The following is a 12,407-nucleotide window of genomic DNA, read 5'->3' as shown; positions in this document are numbered from 1 at the left end:
GCACCAGCTCTGCTCCATTTTTGAAGAACAGGACAATACTGCAGAGCTTTGTCACGGTGTTGTTGAGATTTGCTTCATCAGTGGGGATTCTTGGATACTTGAAGGGAAAACATTTGCAGGGCGATGGATAACGGGCAGAGGAGTGGGACTAATTAGATAGCTCTTTCACAGCTATGATGGACCTAATGCCTCCTTCTGTGCTGTATCATTCTATGATTCTGTCACTATGTAATTTTAAAGTGAATCAAATTCTTACTTTTGTATGGTAGAACTATTTCTGCAAAGTTCAACCCAAATTTAACTGGACAATAATATCTCCAACAAATTCAGTGTTTTTTAGAAATAAACAGCAACTAGAGAAACTGCTACGGATTTAATCCCACTGTATAGAATTGAAGTGGATCAAACCCCTTTTATTTTTGCTGTAGTCACATTGTGGAGTAAATGTAACACATGGGCCAAGATTTTGCTCACCTTGACGGGTTGCAGCCCCGCTGCTGGCTCCATCCCACTGCCTAAAAGGAACTTACCTCAATGGGGCTTGTTAAGCTCGCCAGTGTGTTTCCTGGCCGCGTTAGATGGAACGGGTCTGATGACATCATTCATGACGCGTCATCAGCCGGTTTCCTTAAAGGGACCCTGGTCAGCTTACTTTTGCCGTCTGTGCTGTCCGTGTTCTACAGTATTGAAGTGTTGCAAACACTGACAATGACTGCACAGAAGTGCAGGGCTTCACCCAGGTTCTCCCCATGGTTATGGAGGAAATCAAAGCACGCAGGGAGATCCTTTTCCCTTCCCATGGATGGAAGAGACCTCCCCAGGACACCAATGCAGCCTGGTTGCACATTGCACAGGAGAACGTCATAAGCAGGGATGTGGTCAAGAGGACCAGGCTGCAGTGGTGCAAACATTTCAGCGATCTCATTAGATCAAGAAATGTTAGTACAAAGCCACACTCACCTTCATCCTGCTGTGCCACTCATCACATCCCCACCACTCTGCCTTCCCTACCTTACTCCTGCACATCCTTACTCACACCAACTTACCTTGCACCTTCACACCCATCCCTCTCTATCTGTATTACCACTTTCCCATCTCATTCGCCACCCCTCACACTCATCCTAGTGCAATCATATCAACTTACAACACATAAGGGCAGCCAATTGGGTGTTTTATCGAATGTTCATGAAAAGTTTCTAATAATGTGCTGTCAAACATTGAAACCTTTATTTTCCACACTTTGCGTTCTTGGACAGATTTGTGTGCACTTTGGAAGTGGCTTCGTGAGTTGCAGTGAATGGTGAGACATAACAATACCCCCCGCAATGGTGATGGAAGGGAATGGCTTGGGCATTGTAGGGATGCTTCATGGTGCTGGTGTGGGGTGGTGCTAACCTAGCGCATCATGTGGCAGCCAGGGTTTACAGCGGCAAGTGAAGTAAATCTGCCTATGGTGAGGGCAGGCATCCCTGGCCTCCTGGGCAGCAATGTGCTCGGGTGCTAATGCCCAGTGTCTTGTGCAGCATCAGGTGATTGCAGAAAAGGTTGCTGTTGTTGTTGGTGCTACTGGTGTGCCTGGTGATGTTGGTATTGGAGCTGATTGTGATCAGATTCTGAGGACCAAGGTGAAACAGTATAAATGGTACCCATGCTGATGGAATAGATGGCAGGTGAAGTTGAAATTATAGAAGCATTCTGTGAGAGAGGTTGTTCCAATGAGGTGACACTGGAGTTTACTCCAAACACTTGCAGCCTCCATAAAGCTCAATCTGTGTTCCAAATGGAGTAGGCAACAGCTTCTGGACTTGGAAAGTGAGCAGCAGTGAGGTGGGTGCTTTTATAGCACATTTCAAGCTGTCAACTAATTAGCTGATTCAATGGCCATTCAACTCCTGTCTCAGGCTAACAGACGTGGTCCCCAAGCAGCGTGGACCCAGTGGGTGAGCAATTAAAGTGAAACCATTTTTAAGGGTCTGTCAACAAGTCAATAATTGCTTTAATTGGGTCACCCACCTCTGCATGTCGGGTCCGATGTGAGATCACTGACACGCCATTGAGAAAGGCGGTTCCCAACCCACTGTCAAAAAAATCTAATTTCCCACCCGACCCGCCACCGATCCAACCCGGAAACCGATCCCACCCGGAAACTTCCAGCCATGGATACAGTATCCAAGTTCATGGTTCAAGTAGTTTTCAGTTTTCAGTATTTTCGCTGCTCAGTGCAAGAAGTGTACTCCACTGGTGATACCTTTCCCGTCAGTATTAAGCTGCTTGGGACGCTTTACTATGTTAAAGGCACAATATAAATCCAAGTTGTTGTTGTATTTCAATTGAGTTGTTGGATGAATGAATACAAATAGGCTGGATTACAAAGATTTTTTACTTAGCTCGGACATTTTTATCTACAGTTTATCAAATTTAAAGATTAAACTAAAGATTTTAATTTTCGGTAAAGCACCAGAGCATTTATCAGGATTTATCTGTGGCCTCCCAGAGATTGGGATGAGCACCCCTTCTATCTCCGGCCCTCCTCCCATATGTTTGCTGTCATAGTGATGTACATAATTATCTTCATTATTCCAGATCTGCATCACAGCTATCTCACAATCCCCAGGCACATATTATCTTCCTTGATTTCTATAAAAAGCAAGTTTGGGAGGAGATGCCATACTGCTGTCACTGAGTGGCTGGATCTCAATCTCCGTCCAATTAACCCAATGCCTTAATCACTAAGATTGAGGCCATCTGTTCAGCTGCCTCTGCTGCTTCTCACCTTCTGCTTGCCCACCCAGCCAACCCTCTCCCTCAAGGTCCTTCTTGCCCGAACCCGGATTCTGCATCTTTCTCTAGTTTTTTTCCTATCTCCCGTCAGGCCCTCGGGACCCATGACCTGCTCCCTTAACCCCATTCCCATTAAATTTTGATCGCCCTACATCCCTTCCTGTCCCCCATGCTAGATGACATTGCTCAACCACCAGGACTCCCACAGATAACTCCTGATAAATGCTTTGGTGCTTTTACCTCAGGTACTGCCTCATCCTTTTCAAATCAGCTATCATTACCCTGCTCCTCAAAACCGCTTCTATCTTTGCAAACCACCATCCCATCTCCTACATCTCATTCCTCTCCAAAGTTCCTGAAAGTGTTGTTGCCTCCCAAATCCGTGCCCATCTTTATCGCGACTCCATGTTTAAATCTCTCTAATAAGGTTCCCCCCACCACAACACTGAAACAGCTTTAATCAAAGACATAAATGACTCCTCAGTGACTGTGTCCATGGTGCATTATCTCTTCTCATCTCCTCCAACCTCTCTGCAGCCTTTGACAGTCACCCACACCATCCTCCTCCAATGCTTCTCAACCGTTGTCCAGGTCACTGGGACTACACTCACTTGGTTCCACTCTTAGTTATATAATTGTATCCCCAGCAATGGCTTCTTCTCCCGCCCCAAACTGTTACCTCTGGAGACCCCAACAATTTATCCTTGGCCTATTCCTCCCCCTCCTCCTCGTCTACAGGCTGTCCGTCAGCGTCCGAAGACATGGGGTCAACTTTCGCATGCATGCTACCGACACCCAGCTTTACATAAGAGCATAAGAAATAGGAGCTGGAGTAGGCCATTTGGCCCTTTGAACCTGCTTCACCATTCATCAAGACCATGGCTGATCTACCTCAACTCCAACTTCCCGCACTATCCCCACATCCATTAATTCCCTTAGTTTCCAAAAATTTATCAACCTCTGTCTTGAATATACTCAATGACTGAGCATCCACAGCTTTCTGGGGTAGAGAATTCCAAAGATTCACAACCCTTTGAGTGAAGAAATTTCTCCTCATCTCAGTCCTAAATGGCCTACCCCTTATTCTGAGACTGTGACCCCATGTTCTAGATTCCCCAGCCAGGCCTCTCTACCTCTCCACCACGTCTCCTGACCCCTCTACTGACTCCGTGTTGTCAGACTCCTTCTGTAACATTCTTGTGGATGAGCTGCAATTTCCTCCAGTTAAAATTGGTAAGACTGAAACCATCGTATTAGCCTCTCACCACAAACCCAGCCACAGATTAAATCCGCCTCACCAACCACTGCCGCGGGCTGAACCAGACAGTTCTCCTCATTGATCTTCTACTTGACCCTAAACTGAGCTGAGACCCCATATAATCTCCATTACATAACGGCCTACTTCCACCTCTGTTATGTTACCCACTTCGCCCCATCTGTTGCTGAATCCCCCATTCATGTCTTTGTCGCCTCCCGCCCTCCACACCCTGTGCAATTCAAGAGTGAAAGGAAGCACCAACTTTGAGCAAAATTTGTGCAGCACCTGCAACATCAGGGACAGTTAATGGGGAAGCTGTTATGCTTCAAAATCCACAGTAACTGGCATAAAAAAGTGTGCTGTGTCTGCTATTTGTGACTGAAGCGGAGCAACCTTTGAATGTACACTCAAAATGATTACCTCCCGACTTCTACCACCCAAGTTCAGTGGCCAATAATCCGGCGGGTAGAGACAGAAATAGCATTGGGATTTGTAACTACGTCATCTGACCCTAATTAACATTGATTAGGTTCCTGCTCCTTTTCAGTGGGAGCTCCGACTCTCTAGATCAGTCACCCAAAGATCAGAGATGGGGGGCAACCAAAAGCAGAAAGTCTGCACTTAAACTGGTCGTGTTACTTTAGTCTCATTTTGAAGTTCAAACTGGGCAGCAGGGACAGGAGAATTGCTCCGTGTTTCTGGCACATCCTATACTTAATTAGGGAGTGCTTGATGGGGCAATGTAGACGGAGCTTTACTCTCTCTCTAACTCAAGCTGTGCATGACCCGGAAGTACTTAAAAAAAGAGGAAAAGTGTTTTCATAAACTCCCTCATTTCCTTACAAGTTCATAATTGCAATAGAATTTGGGGGAAGAAAGTTTGCACTGCCACAATCGGTGACCACTTATTCACAGCATTAACCAGCATCACCACTCTTGCCACTAGTTGTATACAGTGGCAGCAAAGTCCACTTCAGAGAGGCTTGGACGAAGTCTGCGTGGCCTCCTGGTTTCTCTGAGTGTAGCTTGACTGGAAAAAATCAGGCATCATTTTGTGTGTGTGTGTGGGGGGGGGGGGCACGTTCCGCTGCCTGCTGAGGAAGATGTGTTCCTTTATCCCCTGCAAGTCTTGTGGCTCCGCAGGCTCAAAACCTGGCAGCAGTTCAGAGCGAATTTACTTGGGATTAATGGAAGCTGTACAGTTAAGCCAACTCACGACAATGGCGTCATCAGGATCTATCCAAACTGGTCGAAATATAGATAATTGCGTAAAATAAGACATTCTAGAAACTTAGTTTGTATACAGTCTGAATGTGGTGTAGAGCAGATAGTTACAAAACTGAAGTTGCAAGATTCCTGCCTGTTGTGCTTTTTACGTGGTTATGATCTGGAATGCACTGCCTGAAAGAGTGGTGGAGGCAGACTCAATTTTATCTTTCAAAAGGGAGTTGGATAAGTATCTGAAGGAAAAAAAATGCACTGTTACGGGGAAAGAGCAGGGCAGTGGGACTAGCTGAGAGTCGGCACGGGCTCGACGGGCCGAATCACTTTCTTCCATTCTGTAACCATTCTATGATTCTATGCGAGAGTCCTTTGAATATCAGAGTATGTGGTGTGTGGAGTTGAGGACAGTAATCAGCCCAAAGCCCCGCCAGCACACTGGAAAGTTCATCATTGCTGCCATCTGTTAGAAACGATTGGTTACACAAGAAGTTAACAGCCACTCAAATCAATGCAATGGTGGCTCGCGCTCTTTGGAACTCACCAATCATCAGTTTACATCCCAGAATTCCCTCAAACGTATACAGGCGCTGCTAATCTACAGCTGACCAAACTGCTGCCAGGTTAAAATAAATCACTCCAGGATGTGTTTCACAATTTAAGAAAAGAAGCATAAAGAAATTGTGCATTGAATTTATTTTAATTGATAACTGAATTCTTGGTAAATGAAGCATTTTATGGTGAATTCATGTTAAATAGAATTAAATATCTGAAAGTGAATTTAAGTTGGCCCTTATTTGCTTGTAGGCCTTAAAGGCAGAGTTAGGTTACAGTGATAAAATATAGAAAATCGGAGTATTTCCTACAAGAATCCTGTTCTTTGCTTTCCTGTCACATTTGTCCTCCTTAATTCCCCCTCAAACATTTTTGGTTCCTCCTTGCTCACCACAGTCAATGTTTTTCACTGTTTGTCATCACGGCAATAGCAACGGATCTTGCTGTGCTTAAGCCTGTACTTTTTGTTAATCGCTCCCATCCACCTGAACACATTCATTGGATGCTAATATGTCTGCGGTTTCAAAAATGGGATACTCAGCGACTTACGCATACGTTTGTTAAATCCTTAGGCAATAATCTCAGATCAGTGGGCTCTGCACCACTACGTAATGTCATTCTTTTTAATAAACCTTAGTATTGATGATCAGCTGCAGTTTTCTCATTTTCAACCTTTAAAATTAACTTGTAATTATTAGTAAATTATTATTTTTATCAATAAGTTAAAGGAAGTTTACAGTATTTTTCTTCAACTTCCAGCCCTGTGAAATCCAATCTCAGAGATTGGGTAAGAATTAACAGAGACAAAGGCCCCGAACTGGGTGGAAGCTAAGTTCTGCCCAAGTGCTGCCCAAAGGATCGCTGAGGTCCTGATGATACTTTGGGTGGAACTTTCATGAAAAAGTCCTGGAAAGACCGCCCTGCGGCAAAAAAAGGATTTATGCCATGAATCTGGGCGGCAGCGGGCAGGAGCTCCCAATCTCGGCGGCAAATGCAATCCTCGGTAAAGTACCGCCGAGGATTGCGTCGAGCCCAGGGAGGGGGGAGCAGATAAAAGTAAGAATTCCCACAAAAAAAAACACTGGAAAACCTTCAGGGGACCCCATCCACCTGAATCACTGGAAAAAAAATAAAGAAAAACAAGTTTACTAACCTTTTTTTGCAGGTCTTCATACTTCCCGTTGCGGTTAGACCTGCCTCCACGCTGCGGTCCTTCCCCTGCTGCTGCGGACTCCCGCCTGGACCAAACTGACAGCTCGGCGGGCAGGAGGACACTTACACGTGTTGCACGCCAGCGGACATCAGTGGGCAGTCCCCAGCGGTATTCCCTCCCCGCCGGCGGGAGGCCTCCACCAAACTCGCTCGGAGGGGAGACCGCCCAGAAAACTCGGCGCCAGCGGGTGGTAAGTCTACCAAGTTCTGTTCCCTATAGATTTTCCTGTTCCAAAAACAAACTGAGTGTGGTTCGTGCTCAGTGAGGTGGGGAATGTCGGTCAGACAGCCGACTGCCTCCTTACAGCCTTGTCCCCTCCCCCTTCATGACTAGCAGAGCTCCTGGATTTCTTTGTTCATTGGTTGTTTGAAACCCCATCTGTTCATCTTCCTCTACTGCTTCCCCCTTCTCCTTGCCCAGCAAGCCAAATATCCCACTAGTTCCTCTCCTGCCATAGCCCTAAACCCTCATGTCTCTCTAGTTCCTCTGCAATTCCCTTCATGCCCTCTCCAAGCTCACCATCTCATAGATTGACTACTTCCACCTTAACATTCCCCGTGTTTGCTCCAACCTCATTCTCTGTGCCATTGAAACCCACATCCATTTTTTCGTTACCTCCAAACTCTACTATTCCAATGCTCTCCTGGCCAGCCACCATCTGCCACCCTCCATATATTTCACCTCACCAAAATCTCTGCAAAATAAATGCAGGACTAACTGGCCTTTTAATTACCATCCTTCTCAGATGCCAGATTCTGACTAAACATGGTAAGTGTGTAGCCAACACAGTGTCTGTGACAAGGTAACTGATATTCAGCTGACCCCGCCTCTGAAAGGGCAGAGTGCTCCTTTTACAGCCAGGGTACACGTGTCCTATTTGCACAAAAGTTACAGCCGAGAGAAGCAAATATTGTGACACAGTTATGACTTGGGATTTACCCTAGTCAGTTTTGTATCCTGATAAGTATTCAACATGGAAGTGAGACTAGAAGTGTTTCTGGTTGAATCTTCCAGGAAAGGGATGGTGAGATCGACAATGAGGAAATCCAGCCAGTTCAATCCTGGAATTGTCCACAGTTACAGAAGAGAGCTGCAAGATGGTGGGAAAAGAGAGCCTCAGGAAAAGGGGAAATGAAAGGGAAGAAAGAAAATGAGAGAAACGTATGTCACAAACAAAAGATAAAACAATACAACTGACCCAACAAGAGAATGTTATTTTAGTTCGGAAACACTGGAGGGTGTGGCTGCAACAGTGGTTGAACTATAGGAGAGTACATGACTATGTAATTTTATAATATAGAGAACATTAAAACTAAGATGCATTTAAGTGGCAGAAAAGAAGCAGAGTTGTACAGTACTCTTTAATACTTGAATTTCATGTAACTTAACACTAGAGTTGTATGGTTTTATATTTTCACTGGTTTGTAAATTGAATCATGTGCTGCAAACGGTGCTAAATTGGATGGAAAATCTATGCTAGGGTGAAATACAACAGATTATTAGAAGATATCAATCTAATGATGCAACATTTGGTGGATGTACAATCTTCCCCAATACATGAGGTTAAACTGTTTTAAGTGGACCAGTGCCACAAACAAAGAAAAGGCATATAAATTGGCCAGAAAAAGCAGCAGACCTGAGGACTGGGAGAAATTTAGAATTCAGTAGAGGAGGACAAAGGGTTTAATTAGGAGGGGAAAAATAGAGTATGAGAGGAAGCTTGCAGAGAACATAAAAACTGACTGCAAAAGCTTCAATTGATATGTGAAGAGAAAAAGATTAATGAAGACAAATGTAGGTCCCTTGCAGTCAGAATCAGGTGAATTTATAATGGGGAACAAAGAAATGGCAGACCAATTGAACAAATACTTTGGTTCTGTCTTCATTAAGGAAGACACAAATAACCTTCCGGAAATACTAGGGGACAGTAGGTCTAGCGAGAAGGAGCAACTGAAGGAAATCCTTATTAATCAGGAAATTATGTTAGGGAAATTGATGGGATTGAAGGCCGATAAATCCCCAGGGCCTGACAGTCTGCATCCCAGAGTGCTTAAGGAAGTGGCCCTAGAAATAGTGGATGCATTGGTGGTCATTTTCCAATATTCTATTGACTCTGGATCAGTTCCTATGGATTGGAGGGTAGCTAATGTAACACCACTTTTTTAAAAAAGGAGGGAGAGAGAAAACAGGGAATTATAGACCGGTTAGCCTGACATCAGTAGTGGGGAAAATGTTGGAATCAATTATTAACGATGTAATAGCAACGTATTTGGAAAGCAGTGACAGGATCGGTCCAAGTCAGCATGGATTTATGAAAGAGAAATCATGCTTGACAAATCTTCTAGAATTTTTTGAGGATGTAACTAGCCGAGTGGACAAGGGAGAACCAGTGGATGTGGTGTATTTGGACTTTCAAAAGGCTTTTGAGGTTGGTGTGCAAAATTAAAGCACATGATATTGGGGTAATATATTGATATGGATAGAGAACTAGTTGGCAGACAGGAAGCAAAGAGTAGGAATAAACGGGTCCTTTTCAGAATGGCAGTCAGTGATAGTGGGGTATCGCAAGGTTCATTGCTGGGACGCCAGCTAATTACACTATACATTAATGATTTAGACAAAGGAATTGAGTGTAATATCTCCAAGTTTGCAGATGACACTAAGCTGGGTGGCAGTGTGAGCTGTGAGGAGGATACTAAGAGGTTGCAGGGTGACTTGGACAGGTTAGGTGAGTGGGTAAATGCATGGCAGATGCAGTATAATGTGGATAAATGTGAGGTTATCCACTTTGGTGGCAAAAACAGGAAGGCAGAATATTACCTGAATGGTGACAGATTAGGAAAAGGGGAGGTGCAACGAGACCTGGATGTCATGATACATCAGTCATTGAAAGTAGGCATGCAGCTACAGCAGGCAGTGAAGAAGGCAAATGGCATGTTGGCCTTCATAGCGAGAGGATTTGAGTATAGGAACAGGGAGGTCTTACTACAGTTGTACAGGGCCTTGGTGAGGCCACACCTTGAATATTGTGTACAGTTTTGGTCTCCTAATCTGAGGAAGGACATTCTTGCTATTGAGGGAGTGCAGCGAAGGTTCACCAGACTGATTCCTGGGATGGCAGGACTGACATATGAAGAAAGACTGGATCGACTAGGCTTACATTTCAATGGAATTTAGAAGAATGAGAGGGGTTCTCATAGAAGCATATAAAATTCTGACGGGATTGGACAGGTTAGATGCAGGAAGAATGTTCTCGATGTTGGAGAAGCCCAGAACCAGGGATCACAGTCTAAGGATAAGGGGTAAGCCATTTAGGACCGAGATGAGGAGAAACATCTCCACTCAGAGAATTGTGAACCTGTGGAATTCTCTACCACAGAAAGTTGTTGAGGCCAGTTCGTTAGATATATTCAAAAGGGAGTTAGATGTGGTCCTTATGGCTAAAGGGATCAAGGGGTATGGAGAGAAAGCAGGAATGAGGTACTGAAGTTGCATGATCAGCCATGATCATATTGAATGGTGGTGCAGGCTCGAAGGGCCGAATGGCTTACTCCTGCACCTATTTTCCATGTTTCTAAAGGAGCACGGAATGAATTAACCTCAATACAACCAGTGTGTTAGCACTTGCTCACTCCCCTTCCTTTAGAAGATAGTTTCTTGCCGTGAAAGCCTTTACCACTAAGCTGTACATCAGTACAGATTAACTTTGTGACAATGACTAACTCTTTGCAGAACCCAACATGGATTGAAATTGGATTTTAAAAACACAAACAGACTTTCCCTCATCCTACAGTTACAGTAACAGAATAATGCAAGTTAAACCCAAACTCTTAAGTCAGTATATAACAATTCTTGTATTGTCTATAAGGAAAACTCTCAAACTAAAGTTGTGCATGGTCCCTGCAGGATCTCCTACTATTGACAGACCACACATTTTGTCTGGTTCCCTTCAAGACACCTTAAGGAAGTGTTTTCAGCATCATATGCACCTTGGTTAGAACACACTTTGAGAACCGTGAACAGTTCTGGTCTCCATATTATAAAAAGTATATAGACACACTGGAGAAGGTTCAAAAAAGATTTACTAGAATAGCCTTTATTGCAAGGGAGTTGGAGTACAAGGGCTAAGCTTTCACCTTCATTTTCGGCGGGTTCTCGGCGGTGTAGCTATCTTTGTAGAGAAACCACCTGGCGAAAGTTTCCCCCTTACTTTTTGAATGGTATCGCCCAAATCTCAAAACGCCCGCCGGGAGCAAATCGCTGACCTGCACCGCCAAGAAAATCGCCAGGGCGTAAGTTTGGCCACAATGGAAGCCTGTCCAGATCGTCGAGGGAACTGACCTGTGAAAGCTGCTTAAACAGGGCGGTAGGTGAGTACTCTGCAAAGAAAGGTAAGTTAACGGTTCTTTATTTTTATTTAAATTGTAAAACAGCGATTAAGTGTAAAAGTGTCTTGGGAATGTTTTTTAACTTTTTTTGTGAACATTTTTTTTAAGTTTTCCCCCCTCCCTAGGCCCAACCGCAGCCTCGGAGTAAATTTTTAAAAAAATTTTAAGAACCACTCATTCCACCTAGTTACGCCTTTAACTGCTGAGAAACCGCTGAGAATACTGGTACAAGATCCATTTTCTTGCCGGGCGATTATTTTTAACTTAATTCTGGAAATTTTCGCCAGCGTTACTTGCAAAACGTTAGCGGTTTTTCTGGGCAGGCAATCGGGCGTTGAGAGGCTCTCGGAGAAGTCTAACCCCAAGTGTAAGGAAGTCTTGCTACAACTGTACAGGGTTTTGGTGAGACCACACCTGGATTACTGTGCACTGTTTTGGTCTCCATTCCTAAGAAAGGATATACTTGCTTTAAAGGCGGTGCAAGAAAGGTTCACTAGATTGATTCCTGGGATGAGAGGACTGTCCTATGAGGAGAGATTGAATAGAATGGGCCTATATTCTCGAGAGTTTATTAGAATGAGAGGTGATCTCATTGAAACGTATAAAATTCTTAGAGAGCTTGTCAGCATAAATGCTGAGAGACTGTTTCCCCTGCGTGGAGAGTCTAGAACTAGGGAGCATAGTCATAGGATAAGGGGTCAGCCATTTAGGACTGAGATGAGGAAGAATTTCTCCACTCAGAGGGTGGCGCATGTGCAGAACCAGACGTCAAAATCCTTCCTTCCCTGCCGACTCCCGCGATTGTGATTATTTTTTCTAAATGATTATCTATGTTTCTGTTGTTTATCATTTTGTTGCAGATCTATGTTCCTGTTGCAGATCCCCCACCCTCCGTGGCCTTCCTCGCTGCCGTACTTCCAGCCCGCAGCCAGCCAGCCCCGAAACACCGCCGCACTCCCGCGACCGGTCTCAGAACATACATTAAAAAAAA

At 44.5% G+C, this 12,407-nt stretch overlaps 1 protein-coding gene across 8 annotated transcripts in view; it reads left to right on the top strand.

Annotated features, from left to right (window-relative positions):
• Nucleotides 1-12,407, top strand: part of LOC139280792 (uncharacterized) — a 228,693-nt gene that overhangs the window by 108,463 nt on the left and 107,823 nt on the right. For 3 of the 8 annotated variants that reach the window (XM_070900497.1, XM_070900490.1, XM_070900491.1), the window contains 2 exons: nucleotides 6,981-7,218; nucleotides 8,043-8,304. The exons of 2 other annotated variants lie outside the window; for them this stretch is intronic. In XM_070900497.1, coding sequence (XP_070756598.1) covers nucleotides 6,981-7,218; nucleotides 8,043-8,225 — 421 coding nt within the window. In that variant the 3' untranslated portion in view covers nucleotides 8,226-8,304. Of the gene's footprint in view, nucleotides 1-6,980; nucleotides 7,219-8,042; nucleotides 8,305-12,407 lie in introns of those variants that run through there. 3 more of the 8 variants (XM_070900492.1, XM_070900494.1, XM_070900493.1) reach the window with 1 other exon arrangement.

The sequence above is a fragment of the Pristiophorus japonicus genome, chromosome 15 (genome assembly GCF_044704955.1).
Source record: "Pristiophorus japonicus isolate sPriJap1 chromosome 15, sPriJap1.hap1, whole genome shotgun sequence".
Classification (NCBI taxonomy): domain Eukaryota; kingdom Metazoa; phylum Chordata; class Chondrichthyes; family Pristiophoridae; genus Pristiophorus; species Pristiophorus japonicus.
This window is presented reverse-complemented; position numbering and strand designations above follow the sequence as displayed.